This window comes from Mustelus asterias, chromosome 19 (assembly GCF_964213995.1).
Source record: "Mustelus asterias chromosome 19, sMusAst1.hap1.1, whole genome shotgun sequence".
Classification (NCBI taxonomy): domain Eukaryota; kingdom Metazoa; phylum Chordata; class Chondrichthyes; order Carcharhiniformes; family Triakidae; genus Mustelus; species Mustelus asterias.
In genome coordinates, this window is record NC_135819.1 from 60,517,007 (window position 1) to 60,534,644 (window position 17,638).

Sequence of the window (17,638 nt, forward strand, 5' to 3'; positions counted from 1 at the left end):
AGGATTAAGTTAGGAGCAACTTAGAAGGTTACGCGGTCATCTGATTGATATTGTATGAACATACAAGTTATGAGCGGAAGTAGGCCCTGTTGAGCCAAGGGGAATAGATGAGGTAGATAGAGATGAGCTATTCCTGCTGGTTGTGGAGTCTAGGACTGAGGGCATAGTCTATAAATGAAAACCAATCTTGAGGAGTGAAATATGTTCGACACACCGAAGGGTGTAACAGTTTATAACACTCCACTACACGTAACATTTGATTCTAGATTAATTGGCAATTTAAAATTGAGATAAATAGATTTTCATTATTCATATGTATTAAGAGATATGGACAAAAGTGGATATCTGGAGTTAGGTCACCGATCGGCCAACATCTCCTTGAATGATGGAATAGGCTCAAGGTGCTTAATGTCCTACTCTTCCTATGTCATATGTACACTAATGCTTTCCCTTGAATCCAATTTTCCTGTATTGGTGTCTATCTTGGTTTGAGTGCAAACCCCTTTAAATAAATAGCTGTTAATAGTGTTTTGTGAATATGTTTGTCACATCAGGAATAGTTAGGGGACTTATGTCCCAGAACAAAAAATCTGTATTTTAAAATGAAGCAGGTTAAGTTATAGCAAGATATGGCTGATAACATTATTTTCCAGATGAATATCTTTGATCCTTGTTACTGGGATATTGTTAACATAAATTTACTCTATATATTTGACTATTTGGTTGTATAGTTGCCTTTTGTATTAATATTTGATGTACAGTAAATATTCTATGCTGTTGTTGTTGAACCAGATCTAGAGTTGCATGTTCTAAGATCTAATATCAAGATATTTAGACAATATATATATTGGTCTACAACTTCTTGTTTGTTGCAGGTAATTATTTTCTTAACCCACATTTTAAAAATGAATAATAAAATATTTATAAATAAACTTTGGATATAGGTAACAGATCAAACTGATCATTGATGGTTGAAAATGTGATTTAGTCAAATAATATACCATTAAATTTTTCCAAGTAAATATTTTACATTAAATATAGTGAAGACTAGTGTAGCATTATTTGTTTGGCTATTATGTCACAAAGTCAGAGAATGAGCATTTGATTTATTCCACTTGCTTTAGTTTTCAATCTCAAGTGATTAGGGTTGAGTGTGGTAGGGAAGGAATAAATGGTTTGACTGTCCATTGAGTAATTCTCATGCATCTCCTGGAATCGAGGCATTTGCGATAATATGGAAGTAGGTTGACAGCTTGTCGGAAGGTGTTTTTGTAATAAAGCCCTTTAAAAGATGTGATTTCCAGAAGTATGCATTTGAATTATAATTATATATTTAATTGTAGGTGTTGAGAGAATTTTTTGGCCTAAGTTTATCTTTTAATGTGATGTATGCAGGAAATTTGATACTGGGTTATGCAGCATGTTCTTTCAACTCTCAGCTCAATTAAAATCTGGTTGCGATTGATGGGATATTGTCTCTCATTGCAATCCAGCTCCATAAACAGTGTTGCATACAGAACTTCTCATTGTTTTTGTGTTGATTAACAACCTTCCACAGGGACCAATGTGATTGGACTATGATGTTTCTGGGAAGCTTTACCCTGTATCTGATCTAAACCACCTATGACCTGGGAGTACTGGGTTCCCTGAAATCTGGGTGATTTAAAAAAAACTTTAGTAACTATTAGCTAATATATTAGTAGTAATAAGCAAGTGTTTATGCTTTACACAAGCCTCTTCACACCTTCATTTTATCCCACCAACACATCCTATTCCTTTCTCCACCACCTATGTATCTAGCTTCTACATAAATGTATTTATGCTGTTCTCCTCAACCATCTTGTTGCAAGGTCCACATTCTTACTATTGAGCCAAAAAACCTCTTTCAGAAGTTGTATATAGTAACTTTAACATAGGAAATATCTCAAGGCATATCACAAAAACATAATCAGTCAAAAAATGGATGTTCAGCCAAAGAAGGAAATCTCAAGGGGTAAAGAAGGAATTATTAGGAAGGATGAATGCAATTTTGATAAGAGATGGATTTTAAGATGGGATGTTATGGAGTGGTAGACCACTTCTAGAGTGTCTAGACATTTAATGGGGTGGAGAGGACAGGTACATACATCAACAGTCACTATCAACACCCTGGAGATTGCCAGGGACCAGGAACTGAACTGGAACAGCCATAGATACTGTGGCTACAAGAGCAGGTCAGAGGCTGGGAATTCTGTGGAGAGTAACTCACCTCCCCAAAATCTGCTACCATCTACAAGGCCTACAACAGGAGCGTGATGAAATACTCGCTACTTGCCTGGATGAGTTCAGCTCCAACATCATTCAGGACACATCCATATGCCTGATTGGCACCCTATCCACCACCTTCGACATTCAGTTCTTCCACCGCTGGCACACAGTGACAGCAATGTGTACCATCTACAAGATGCACTGCAACAACTCACCAAGGCTTCTTTGACAGCACTTTCGAAACCCTTGACCTCTACCACCCTTGCTAGGAACACCTCCACGTGCAAATTCCCCTCCAAGCCACACCACCCTGACTTGGAACTATGTCACCTTTCCTTCGCTGTCACTGGGTCAAAATCTGGAAGTCCCTTTCTAACAGCATTGTGGGCATACCTGCGCAACAGAACTGCAGTGGTTCAAGAAGATGGCTTACCACCACCTTTACAAGGGAATTAGGGATGGGCTTAGCCAGCGATACCCATATCACATGAACAAATAAATGGTATCTATGATTTGTAGTTTGTTGTTGATGCCTTGCAACTCACTGTCAGATGCAGTTAGCACCACCAAAGTGTCTTCAACCAGTGTTTGCTTTGGCCGTGGTCAAAAACAAGGAGCTGAGTGATTATGGACTCTTGCCTGTGCCTGTACTGAATTAGTGAAGCAATTTCAGTTTGTCTAATGTTTTGAAACCTTCCGAGTTAGAAATCATAGGAACCCTACAGTACAGAAAGAGGCCATTTGGCCCATCGAGTCTGCACCGACCACAATCCCACCCAGGCTCTACCCCCATATCCCTACATATTTACCCACTAATCCCTCTAACCTCCGCATCTCAGGACACTAAGGGCAATTTTTAGCATGGCCAATCAACCTAACCCGCACATCTTTGGACTGTGGGAGGAAACCGGAGCACCCGGAGGAAACCCACGCAGACACGAGGAGAATGTGCAAACTCCACACAGTGACCCGAGCCGGGAATCGAACCCGGGACCCTGGAGCTGTGAAGCAGCAGTGCTAACCACTGTGCTACCGTGCCTCCAAAACAATGGAGATAAATTTTAATGTAGGTAATAAAGTGCTTTTACCCAAAGAAATAAAAGCGAGACTGACACTTGTATACTACTTTGGGTGGTGTTGGCATGGTTAGCATTTACAGGTAGATTGCCTATGTTCAATAAAATTGAAGATGAATTGTAATATTAAATCTTGAAGTGATTAGAAGATCGTGCATGTGTGCTGGTGTAGCTGTGTGATCGTGCATGTGTGCTGGTGTACCTGTGTGATCGTGCATGCGTGCTCGTGTAGCTGTGTGATCGTGCATGCGTGCTAGTGTAGCTGTGTGATCGTGCATGTGTGCTGGTGTAACTGTGATCGTGCATGTGTGCTGGTGTAGTAGTGTGATCGTGCATGTGTGCTAGTGTAGCTGTGTGACCGTGCATGCGTGCTAGTGTAACTGTGTGATCGTGCATGCGTGCTAGTGTAACTGTGTGATCGTGCATGTGTGCTAGTGTAACTGTGATCGTGTGCTAGTGTAACTGTGATCGTGCATGTGTGCTAGTGTAACTGTGATCGTGCATGTGTGCTGGTGTAGTAGTGTGATCGTGCATGTGTGCTAGTGTTGCTGTGTGATCGTGCATGTGTGCTAGTGTAACTGATCGTGCATGTGTGCTGGTGTAGCTGTGTGATCGTGCATGTGTGCTAGTGTAACTGTGATTGTGCATGTGTGCTGGTGTAGCTGTGTGATCGTGCTTGTGTGCTAGTGTAACTGATCGTGCATGTGTGCTGGTGTTGCTGTGTGATCGTGCTGGTGTTGCTGTGTGATCGTGTAGCTGTGTGATCGTGCATGTGTGCTGGTGTAGCTGTGTGATCGTGCATGTGTGCTGGTGTAGTAGTGTGATCCATAATGATGGATGCTTCTGATGCTAGGTTATATTAGAGTAACTCTGATGAATGAGATTCTGTTTGCCTTTCCTGCCAAGGAGGATGGTCACTAAAGAAGCTGATGAGTACATATTGATGTTTCTATAGGCAGAGAGTAGTTACAGAACATGATGAACACTAAAACTGACCAGTCTGGTCACACTCATAAAAGTTGGAGGTGCAGATCTCACTAACATCTGCTTGCCTTTTTGCAAATGAATTAAGAAGAGATATGTGATCACGTGGTTACGTATTGATTGTGTTCCACCATCTTTTCTCCTAATCAGCTATTTTGACATCTTTGCGGCTGAAGGAGTGTGTAGGACAGTTTGTTGACCCATGTGGGTATTATAGACATCCAGATCCATTGTTGTGTACTAGGTTTATTTGCCATCTACTGCTTAATCCAAGCTCCTGTCAGATGCTTTCCAAAGAGGTCTGCCAACTACAAGACTGATTTCCTTCTCTAGGTGCTGGATGATGAGGCTGAGCTTCTTACTTTTTTTACTGTGCCCCTTTCTTACCACAAATATAACTGAGACTTAGGTCTGCAATTTCTTGGTTTTCTTCGTTTTGCATGTCAATGTACTCTGGACTGAGATTTATAACTCAGTTCAATCGGTAAAGGAAGATTGAATTAAGTACAGGCATGCATACATACAGAAAATTACCTGTGAGAATTCAGTTTCCAATTTTACTTCACTAATTCAAATGTTTTCTAAAATAGGGCATTTTATACAAACAATCAGCTTTCTATACTGAATGGAATGAACTTAATGTGCAGAAATTCTGAAGTGTACAAAATATTTTTGTGGTTTTGGACAACAAGGCAGTTTTTATTAAATATTTTTATGATGCCTGAAGGTTGACAAACATTGCAGAGTTCTCCTTTGGAAAAGGCGGTGGTCTGATGGGAGTTGAATATTAATTTTTGCTTTTGTAGACCTGGTAATTTAGGCTATTCAGATTGGAGACCTCATGAGATCTGCTGCTTTCAGAATGTTTACTCCCATTCACATCTTAAAACTTCTGTCTAAAAGATCTTGAGAAACTGATTTTAGACAGAAAGACCTATTCTTTGTGGCACCCCAATCTTAGACAAGATCTTCTGTGTGGCTTGATTTAATGAGCATTCTGCATTATCCATTGATCTCTGATGGAATTCTTCATTTTATGATAGATTTGAAACTTACCACCAGCATTCGTGTCTATTTTTGTTTTTAATCAGGGGGAGGCGATTGTGTTGTGGGAGCCTCAATGGACTAGTAATGCAGAGACCCAAATAATGCTCTGGAGACATGGGTTCAAATTCCACCACAGTAGTTTGTGGGATTTATTTAATAAAATCTGGGATTGAAAGTTAGTGTCAGTAATGATAACTGTGAAACTATCATCAATTGTTGTAAAAACCCAGCAATGCAGTGGCACAGTGGTTAGCATTGCTGCTACAGCACTAGCTATAGCACTGCAGCATTAGGGACCCAGGTTCAATTTCGGCCTTGGGTAATTTTGTGTGGAGTTTGTATGTTCTCCCCGTGTCTATGTGGGTTTCTTCCGAGTGCACTGGTTTCCTCCCATAGTCCAAAGATGTGCAGGTTAGGTTGATTGGCCATGCTAAATTGTCACTTAGTGTCCCAAAATATATAGGTTAGTGGGGGGAATACGTGGGGTTACGGGATAAGCCTGGCTAAGAGTCGGTGTGCATTCGATGGGCCAAATGGTCTCATTCTGCACTGTAGGGATTTTATGATTCACTAATGTCTTTTAGGGAAGGAAATCTTCTGTCGTTAACCTGGTTTGGCCTACCTATGACCCAGACCTAGACTCTTAACTACCCCCTGAAATGGTCTAGCAAGCTACTCAGTTCAAGGGCAATTAGGGATGGACCACAAATACTGACCTAGGCAGCGACATCCACATTCCATAAAATAATAAAGCACAAAGGAACTTCAGTACAAAATCCAGGAGCTATATTGGGTACTATGGGAAAGAATTACACCCAACAATATTTTTACTTCGCACTATGGATGCCCTGGATATAGATGCTTTCTCTTTCGCAATATCGCTGTTCCTTTCTCATTCACTCTGTCTGTCTCTCTCTGCCTACATATGTCCACTTTATTACCTGTATCTATCTTTCAACATTTTTTGAACTCTTCCTCCTTTTGGTTAGTTTGTCCTCCTTCCATCTCATTCAGATGTCTTCCACTTTCTGTAATTCCACCTTGCATGCTTCTTTGATTTGCAATAGGGCATGCAACAAGATAGAAATCTTTTATTCTTTGGTCTGATGAGGAAGATGCCAAAACATGAGAGAAATCAGGGGCTAGGAAGGCAGGTAATCGGAGAGAGCACTTGGCACTCCCCCGACCTCTAATCTTAGACTTGTGCCTGACAGATTTTAGTAGGCCGCAAAAGCAGACCTACTCTATGGTCCTCAGAACCACTCACGCTCAAAGATAATATGTGTGTGTTAACAGAATTTGAGGAATAGCTCCTTTAGGTCGTGCTACGTTAGCAACCATTTCTGCTGGCTCCTGGGTCAAATGATTGACTTTGGTTTTTTAATATTTTCAAATAAGATACATGAGGTATAAAGGACAGGTAGTGAGTGCAGGGATGATCGTTTTAAATATACTGCTGGTGAATCCCAAGTTCAAGTCTCATTCCAAAGGCTTGGCACTTATATGCAGTATTGAAGGAGTGCCACACTGGAGGTGCTTTTTTCCTTGGATCAGACATTAAACTGAGGCTCCTTCTACCTTCTTGGTGGACATAAAAGATTTAATTTTCAGGAAGAGCAGGTGGGTTCTCTCTATCCTGGCCAACATTTATTCTTCAATTGGAATCACGAAAACAGATCATCTGGTATTTATCAAATTGCAGTTTTTGTGAAAATAGGATGTCATGTTTGCAAGCATACCAACCAACAGTGACTACTGTTCAAAAGGTTCTTAATTGACTGGGATTTAGGACATCCTGAGGTTGTGAAAAGCACTATAATTTCAAGTTTGTTCACTCTTAACTGGTCACTTAAGCAAAAAGACACAGAAGTAGTTAAGTTTCCCAGTTGCAGTCCAATAATAAAAGGTGATGCAAGTCCAGCTTCTTCACAAATTCACTTTAGTCACCTTTACAACTCCACATACACACACACACCCCCCAACACCCAGTGCCACCTTTAACCCCTTTATATATCCCAGTGAGTGCTATTAAACAATTAACATACAAATTAGGTCTAGAGTGGAAGGTTGCAGTTAACCCATTCCTAACAGTAGTGATTGTCAGAAACTCCAAACCAACTTGTAATGCTACTTTGAAAGCGATATTAAATAATCATAGATGACTTCCGACTAATCAACGGCAGTATTAGCAACAAAGTACCATCAGAATATGGAATTCTTATAGGCAACTTCAGGTGACATACTTTTAATTGGCTTATCCACAAATACAGGAATGAATTCCAAACCAATAAATTAATTTGAAGGCCTTCTCTTCAACATTTATTTTCATTTGTGAGACCTGGGGTGTCTCTGGCTGGCCAGCATTTATTGCCCATCCCTAGTTTCCCTTGTTTAGAAGGCATTTGAGAGTCAACCACATTGTTGTGGCTCTGGAGTCACATGTAGGCAAGACTGGATAAGGATGGCAGATTTCCTTCCCTAAAGGACATTAGTGAACTAGCTGGGTTTTTCCCAACATTCGACAATGGTGTCATGGTCATCAGTAGATTCTCAATTCCAGATTTTTTTTATTGAATTCAAACTCCTTATCTGCCATGGCGGGATTCGAATCCAGGTCCCCAGAACATTAGCTGAGTTTCTGGATCAAAATCTAGTGATAATACTACTAGGCCAGCACCTCCCCGAAACATAAATTTATTATAACAAGTACCTATATTTTTAAGACCTCAGTGTCTATCATGATGTAATCTGGAATAAGGGTACAGGAAATCTGGGAGATGGACTTAAAAGATTAATTAGCTACAGCAAAATAAAATAACAATATGAAAGGCAATAAACTGTATCTTTTCACGTAGTAGTTTGAGAAATGAGAGAGTGAAGTTAGTGCACCATGGTTTCACTCACATCATGCTTGGAGAAGCTTGAGGTCAGTTTAACTCAGTTGGCTGGACAGCTGGTTAGTGATGCAGAGAATTGTCAACAGCAGATTCAATTCCCATCCTGACTGAGGTTATTTATGAAGGCTTCGCCTTCTCAACCTTGCCCCTTGCCTGAGGTGTGGTGATTCTCTGGTTAAATCACCATCACTTAGCTCTCCCCCTCAAAGGAGAGAGCAGCCTATGGTCATCTGGGGCTATGGTGAATATGCATTTGCTTGGAGAATAATTTATTAGTTTTGTGAGGAACTGTGGAGGTACTGGTGACTTACCTAACCTTTATTGGACCTGTTCAACTATTTAGCAATAATGGGAAGCAATCTGAAGATGCTGTGAAATTCACCTGGATTGAAGTGGTGATAGACCCTACTTGCTGTTCTCTTAGAAACAAATAAGTTTCAGCAGTTTTTTTCTAGAATGAACATATACAAGAATAGAAAGGACCAGCGTAAAAGTTGATAAATAATAACTATTTAAAAAATTTGGGGAGCATTTTTCTGTTTCAGCAAATTTGAATGCAGGCGATTGTGATTTCAAAAAAAGAGTTCCTTTATGCTGCCAAGTATAATGTCTCAAGAATAAGTCAAATATGAACCTTGGAAAATGTTATGCTAATTTCATAAATCTGCATCAAAAATCCTACAACAGTATTTTTAAGAACCTAACATGCTGGCTTTTGATACCAAAATCTACGTATGCTGTGTATTGTTTATTTCGCTATGTATTGCAATTGGACTTTATCCTGCAAAAACAAAGAGATTTGTTAGGAACAAATGTGTGGGATTGGAATATGCCTTTTTATTGTGTACCTTTATCTCCTTTCTTAGTGGAATGGCCAATTTATGCTGAATTGTGGACAGTTCTGAGATGTGAATTGCATCAAGTAGGAACATCCAGCCAATGGCACATAAGTTATATAATGACTGGTGGAAAAAGGAAATTTCACATTTGTGTGGAGCAGTGTGCTCCCAAGTCTGGGAATTAGGCACACTTTGGAATAGGGTACAAATAACTTTGCTCTACGATTACCTATGCTGAACTTTGCCCAGGAAAAAGATATTGTGTCCAAACTGAAGACACATTTTATTGCTGCAAGTGTCTTTAAATATCGAACTCTGTAAAGTCAGACCAATCACTTCACCAAGGACCATTAAATTAGTAGAGATATTCATACCATTGGCCGGAGCTGGTGTTGATCCTAGGCCCCACTAGGGAAGGGGCAATGTATTAACTCCTTTTTTAAATATATTATGAACTTAAGATGGTTTTGTGGTAATAGTGCAATAAATTAATAATTTGTCTTATGACCTGTGTACAAGTTTATAAATTAACTTAGTGCAAATGCTATTTAGTTTTAATATATTTTGTGTTTTTTTTGCAGGCTTTGTGGATGCACTTAGATGTTTGCAATGAGCACTGTGGCTGGCATGCCCCAGTGTTTTGGATGCCAATGTATAGGACTCCGTAGAAGTCGATTTTATCAACAGCGAACGTCATGAGCATAGTGTTCCCAAAAGGGTTTGACACAACGGAGACCTCATATTTGGAAATGGCTGCAGGCTCAGAGTAAGCAATTTTATGGTTGATATATATATATATATTTTTATATTTGAGAATGCTACATTCCCTCTATAATTATTTAAAATAATATTAACCTAGTGTTTCTGGTTGACTGGCTTGTAGAAAATACATCTTGTTGTCCTGTGAAAAGCCAGTTAAGAAAGATTTTTTTGTCTTCAGTTTCTGCAACAAATGAATTTTAATTATTTAATGGGTATGTCCGTTTTTATGTCAAGAGATTTTCTGTGTTGCTGGTGACTCCTATCAGATGATCTCGTATTCACTGTGGTGGGAAGCCAATAAGGCTGAGCAGCCACAAAGTCTTTCTGCTTCTCATGGCCCTTGAGTTGTAAGAAAATTAGTTGTGAAACCATGGCCTCTTCTGGCCATCAATTTGTACCACTTTGGTTCTGCTGTCAGACTGCAGACAGTGTGGTCTCCCGCTGACATTTTGTTCAGATGACATTGCGGTGCTAATATTGTAATCAGGTCATGAGGGGAGTCTTGACCGTCTTGAAAGTCGGCGAAGATTGGATGGTGCCCTTAAGAAATGGAGTAACCTCAAGATGGCAAGTTGATACAGTCCGTTCAAATGCATCATTCTAGCTGGTATGGGGCATTAAAATTGAAGTCTTTATGTCTATGACTTAAAGTTTTGCCCAATGAACTATTGGTCAAATGGTCAAAAAGGGCTCTGACCAATCAATAAACTTGTCTTCTTTCCAGATATCTGCCAATTGAAATTCCCACTACTAATTTCAGCAACTATTCTTTGAAGCTTCATCAGGAGATCAATATTCCCTGATATTTAAACCATATTCATCAAATGTTCCATCAAGCATCAACTCCCTAGATCAACTAATTAGCACAATTGAGTCCTGGATGTGGTTAATAGCTGCAGAATTGCTCCAGTGCAATCACTTGTAAACTTATTGAGAATCACTTTCAGCACACATAGAATGTTTTTGGTGTTTAAGATGGTAAATTATGCTTCTCCACACCCTCAAGTAGAGAACATGGGAATATCAATGGATCTTTCTTTTATGGACTTGCAGAAAACATTTGATCAAGTGCCTCATAGCAAACTGTTAGCTAAAGTTGAGATTGATGGAATTGAAGCAAGTTACTGATCTGGTTAGGAAATTGACTAAGGAACAGGAGACAGAATAAGAATATTGGGCAGATTCTGATTGACAGAATGTGACTAGTGGTATCCCTTAAGGATTTCTATTGGAGTTTTGTCTATTTACCGTATTTATTAATGACTTGCATGAAGGGATAGAAAGCGACATATCCAAATTTGCAAACAACATATAGTCAGGATTGTAGGCAGTGTAGATGGAAGGGTAAAATAACAGCGACATTGTCATCATTCTTTAATCTATCAATGTGACAAATGGATTTCATTATAGGGCAAATGTGAAGGTATCCATTTTGGACCTAAATCACTACGTTCTACGTGGCTAGAAAAACTTAACTAATGAAAAGAGACCTCTGGGTCCAGATACATATTTGTCATACATACATAATCAAAAAGGCTAATGATTTGCTGGCCTTTATGTCTGAAGGACTAGAATGTAACGGGGCAGAAATCATGCTTCAACTGTACAAACCCCTGATCACACCTGAGTACCGTGAGCAGCTCTGGGCACTACACCTTAGGAAGAATGTACTGACCTGGGAGGACATGCACCAAGTAAAGCATTAATTTCTAGGTTGATATATAGATGTCATACTGTCTGGTGTACTGCAATTAGGAATACTACGATGCAGAAGAATTATACAATCACTTACTACAGATTTTATGATGGAAGAGTCCATTTTGTTTGTTTTCCCTCCTAAATTTTAAAATATGTTCTAATTTTTGTACTGCATTCTAAGTTAAAGTATGACACAAATTAGATGCAGAGTAAAATAAAATTTTGCCTGCCACCAAGTCAATTCCACCTTACAAAATTCAAGTTGTATTCGTATGATATGCACGAGTACCATGTGATAGGAGGTCAAATAGTTCAACCACATATTACTGGCAACAAAGGAAAGAAAAGATCAGTGTTGTTATACGTGTTTCCATTCCAATCATTTCCTAGTGCAGTAATCAAAAAATGTATAACCCTATAATTCCAAGCAGTATTTGTCCTCTTGTTATTGCATAAAGCTGATAGAAGAATTTGTGTTGCAATGGTTTCTTTATGACTTGGTGTTTCATGTGGGCTGGCTTTCCAGTTGTTTCATGATCATTTCAGGTTATCTGAAATGTAATCTTTTGTTTATAAATTTGATCAATCATGTGTGTCCCTTAAATATATTTTTGAATGATAGTGGTATTCCAAATGGGAAGCAATTTCCCCTGTCATGGGTGTACCGAAATTATAAAGCTGTTCTTTTCAAATGTGTGAGATACTGCCATATCTCACGCATGTAGGAAGCCTGTTATTCTGAAGTTGTTTACTATGAATAATTTGCCATCATTTTTTATGAAAATGTCTTGTGTCATAAGCCGATCTACACTAAAATGTAAATGGTTCCTTGAAATATAATATTGTGGAAACTGTTTGTCCTCCCTTATTTATCAAAATACATCATAATTTTCAACACTATTAAATCTTCCTTTAGCAACTCTGTTCTAAGGGGGAAAATTCCAATTTCCCAAGTAGTTGTGCACTTCCCTGATATTCTAGTGAATATTTTTAGTTAGTTTTAGTTTATCCAGTCATGCATTGGTGAACAGTTAAACAACTGACAGGAGGAGGAGGCACCACAAACATTCCCATCCTCAATGATGGTGGAACATAGCACAATATTGTGAAATACAAGGCTGAAACATTTGTAGCCATCTTCAGCCTGAACACTAAGTAGGTGATCCATCTCAGCCTCCTGAGCTCTCCAGCATTACAGTTGCCAGTTTTCAGGCAATTCGATTTGCTGCAGGTGATTTCAAGAAATGACTGTCATTGGATACAACAAAAGATTATGGGCCTTGATAACGTCCCAGCTGCATTACTGAACATTTGAGCTCCAGAACCAACCATACCCCAAGCCAAGCTGTTGTAGTATAGCTACAAATTGGCATCTACCTGATAATGCGGGCAATTGTCCAGGTGTGCCCAATCTACAAAATGGACAAACCTAATCCAGAAAATTGCCACTCCATCAGTTGGTTTCAGTCATCAACATAGTGATGGAAGGTGTAATTGATATCGAGCGACAGTTACTCAGCAATAATCTGCTCATCAGAATGCAATTTGTGGTCCTTCAGGACACTGTGCTCCTAATCTCATTCCAGTCTTGTTGCAGACATGGTCAATAAAGCTAAATTCCAGAGATAACGTGAGTGTGACTTCCCTTAGTATCGAGGCAGCTTTTGACCAAGTAGGGCAAATAGGAGTCTAGCAAAGCTGAACTCAATGGAAATACAATGGCGTACCAAGCACAAAGGAAAATGGTTGTAATTTTTGGAGGCCAATCATCTTGGGACGCTGCAGGAGTTCCTTTGGAGAAATATTCAAAGTCCAACCATCATCAGCTGCTTCATCAAACATATTCCCTCCATCATAAGGTCAGTAGAGGGAATTTTTTTGATCATGATTACAGTGTGTAATAGTCCACCCCTGTGTATAACAAGATCTGGACAACATGCAGGCCATGGCTGATAAGTGACGATTAACGTTAGTACCACTAAGTGCCAGGCAATGATCATCTCCACCAACACAGAATCTAACCATCTCTCCATGACATTCAACAGCATTACTATCAGTGAATCTCCCATCATCCATATCTCGTGCTTACAATTGACCAGAAACCTAACTGGACCACCAGTATAAATACTGTGGCTACACGGACAGGTCAGAGGCTGGGAATTTAGTGGCAAGTAACTCAGATCCTGATTCCCCAAAACCTGACCTGCATTTACAAGGCACAAGCCAGATGTATGATGGAATACTCCCTATTTGCCTGGATGCCATACGCCATCTTGACTTAGAACCATATCATCATTCCTTCACTGTTGCTGGGTCAAAAGTCTGGAACTCCCTTACTAATAGGATTGTGGATGTTCATATATCACATAGACTGCAATGGTTCAAGAAGGCAGCCAACTGCCACCTTCTCAAGTACAAATAGAGATGGGCAACAAATTCTGGCCTGGCCAGTGACATCCACAAGCAATCAAACAAGTTGATTGGTATTGTCACTGGACTAGTAATCCAGAGACCCAGGAAGACCCAGGGTAATGCTCTGGAGACCCGGGTTCGAATTCCACCCAGAAGATGGTCGAATTCTATTTTAAAAATCCGAAATTAAAAACCTAATGATGAAATTGTTGTCGATTGTCATAAAAACCCATCTGGTTCACCAATGTCTTTTAGGGAAAGAAGTTTGCGATCCTTACCTGGTCTGGCCTACATGTGATTTCAAACCCAAAACAATGTGGTTGACTCTCAAAAGGCCCCCTGAAATGGCTTAGCAAGCCACTCAGTAGTATCAAACCATTAAAAAAATCTCAAAGGAATGAAACTGGCTGGACCATCCAGCATTAACCTAGGCACTGGAAACAAGAAGGCAAACTCAGCCGTGTCGACCCTCCAAAGTCCATCTTATGTGAATACCACTAAATGGGGTAAACTTCAAACAGATGTAGCAACTCGCGATTGGGTAACCATGAAGTGCATGGGCCATCAGCAGCAGCAGAATTGTACTCAATCACCAGATGTAACCTCATTGCCAGGCATATCCTCCTCCCTCTTCCCCCAACTCTATCATTACCACCAACCCAGGTTATCAACCCTGGTTCAATAAAGTTTGCAGGAGGCCATGCCAGGTGCAGCATCAGGCATATCTAAAAATAAGGTATAAACCTGGTGGAGCTACAACACAGGACTACTTGTGTGCCAAACAGCATAAGCAGCAAATGATACAAAAACAGAAAATGCTGGAAAATCTCAGCAGGTCTGACAGCATCTGTGGGGAGAGAATAGAGACAGCATTTCGAGTCTAAATGACCCTCCGTCAGAGCTGGTCTGCCGGTCAGATGAAGGGTCATGTAAACTTGACGTTGGCTCTATTCTCTCCCCACAGATGCTATCAGACCTGCTGAGATTTTCCATCATTTTCTGTTCTGTTTCAGATTCCAGCATCCACAGTATTTTGCTTTTATCTTAGCAGCAAGTCATAGCTAAGCAACTCCACAGCCATTGGATCAGATCTAAATTTTGCAGTCCTATTGCATCCAGCGGTGAATGATGGTGAACAATTAAACAATTCACTGGAGGAGGAGGCTCCTCACATACTCCATTCTCAGTGATGGGTAACCTAGTACCTTCATGCAGAAAGATAAGGCTGAAGCCAGGAGTGTCAAATGGATGATCAATCTTGTCCTCTTCCGGAGGGCCCCAGCATCACAGATTTCAACCAATTTGATTCACTCCACTTGATATCAAGAAATAGCTGAAGGCACTGGAAACTGCAAATGGTAAGAGCCCTGAAAATATTCCAGCAATCATACTGACACTTGTGCTGCAGAACTCACCGCGTCCATCGCCAAACAATTCCAGTACAACTACAAAACTGGCATCTACCTATGTCAGTGTGGAAAATTGCCCTAGTCCTGTTATGTCCTGTACACAAATACAAGACAAACCCAACTGGCCAATTACTGCCCCTCAGTCCACTCTTGATTGTTAGTAAAGTGATAGAAGGGACCGTCGACAGTGCTATCAAGCAGCACTTGCTTAGCAATAACCTGCTCACTGATGCTCAGTTTGGGTTCTGCCAGGCCCACTCAGCTCCTGACCTCATACAGCCTTGGTTCAAATATGCACAAACGAGCTGAACTCCTGAAATGAGTGTGATTGCCCATGACATCAAGGCTGGACTGAGTGTGGTATCAAGAAGCCTTAGCAAAACTGGAGTCAATGGTAATTAAGGAGAAAATGTTCTGCTGGTTGGAGTCACACCTAGCACAATGGAAGATGGTTGTGGTTGTTGGAGGTCAGTCATCTCAGTCTCAGGAGTTCCTCAGGGTAGTGTCCTTGACTCAACCATCTTCAGCTGCTTCATCATTGACCTTCCTTCCATCATGAGGTCAGAAGTGGGGATGTTTGCTGATGATTGCACAACGTTCAGCACCATTCATGACTCCTCAAATACTGAAGCAGTCCATGTCCAAATGCAGCAAGACCTCATAGAAATCCTACAGTGCAGAAGGAGGCCATTCGGCCCATCGAGTCTGCACCGACCACAATCCCACCCAGGCCCTACCCCCACATATTTACCCGCTAATCCCTCTAACCTACACATCCCAGGACACTAAGGGGCAATTTTTAACCTGGCCAATCAACCTAACCCGCACATCTTTGGACTGTGGGAGGAAACCAGAGCACCCGGAGGAAACCCACGCAGACACGAGGAGAATGTGCAAACTCCACACACACAGTGACCCAAGTTGGGAATCGAACCCAGGTCTCTGGAGCTGTGAAGCAGCAGTGCTAACCACTGTGCTACCGTGCCGCCCACCTGGACAACATCCAGGCTTGGGCTGACAAATGGCAAGTAACACACAAGTGCCAGGCAATGACCATTTCTAACAAATAAGAATCTGACCATTGCCCCTTGACATTCAATGGGAGTACCATAGCTGAATCCTGCAGAGTCAACATCCTGGGGGTTACCATTGATCAGAAACTGATATGGGCTAGCCATTTAGCTACTGTGGCAGGTCAGAGGCTAGGAATCCGGCGGCGAGTCACTCACCTCCTGACTCCCTAAAGCCTGTCCACCATCTCCACGCCACAGGTCAGGAATGTGATAAAATACTCTTCCCTTGCCTGGATAAATGCAGTTCCAACAGCACTCAAGAAGGTTGACACCATCCAGGATAAAGCAGCCTGCTTGATTGGCACCCCATCCACAAACATTCACTCCCTCTACCACCATGTATAGGAGCAGCAGTGTGTATACCATTGACAAGATGCACTGCAGGAACTCACCAAGGCAACACCTATCAAACCCATGACCACTACCATCTAGATTGACAAGTGGAGCAGATACATGGGAACACCACCATCTGGAAGTTCCCTCCAAGCCACTCATCATCCTGACCTGGAAATATATCACCGTTGCTTCACTGTCACTGGATCAAAATCTTGGAACTCCATCCACAACAGCACTTGGGTGTGCCTACATCACAAGGGCTGCAGAAGTTCACAATGGCAGCTCACCATCACCTTCTCAAGGAGGCAATTAGAGATTGACAAATGCTGGCCTCGCCAGCGAAGCCCACATCTCTTGAATGAATAAACAAAATCAATAGTTTGTCAAAAGGAATCCATGTGTTGGCTGTTATTTATTTACCCAGTTTATCCCAGTGAAAATTAATTTTATCATAGATTGTGGAACTTTTGTCACCACTGACAATGTGTTGAGAAGCCTGTAATTACTGGGTTTATCTCCTCCCCATGTTTGAAAAGGGGTATAAATTTGCAATCTACATTACAACATTGCCTACACTTCTAAAGTATAGTGTTTTAAAAAGTCCAGTAGTTGTGAAAATTGCTAGTCTCCCCTTGCCCCCCTCCCCCCTCTTGTTCTTTCTCCCTCCTCTTTCTGTGTCTCACCTATCTGGTGTCTGCCATAATCTTACATGCATTCCATCTGAACCAAATACTTTTCCTAATTTGAACATTACCAACCTTTTAATGTTTCCTTAGTATCTATTTATTCCCACCAATTTCTCTACTATCACATCACAACATACTCTTATGAAGACAGTATCTCAGCAACATCCTCAGG

The 17,638-nt window shown here is 40.8% G+C and overlaps 1 protein-coding gene across 13 annotated transcripts in view; it reads left to right on the top strand.

The window, feature by feature from the left end:
• Positions 1-17,638, top strand: part of kmt2e (lysine (K)-specific methyltransferase 2E) — a 115,581-nt gene that overhangs the window by 14,040 nt on the left and 83,903 nt on the right. For all 13 annotated transcript variants that reach the window (XR_013500187.1, XM_078235660.1, XM_078235667.1 and 10 more), the window contains exon 2: positions 9,672-9,856. Coding sequence is in view for 4 of the 13 variants with exons in the window: in XM_078235660.1 (XP_078091786.1) it covers positions 9,786-9,856 (71 nt within the window). In the remaining 9 variants the exon portion in view is untranslated. The remainder of the gene's footprint in view (positions 1-9,671; positions 9,857-17,638) is intronic.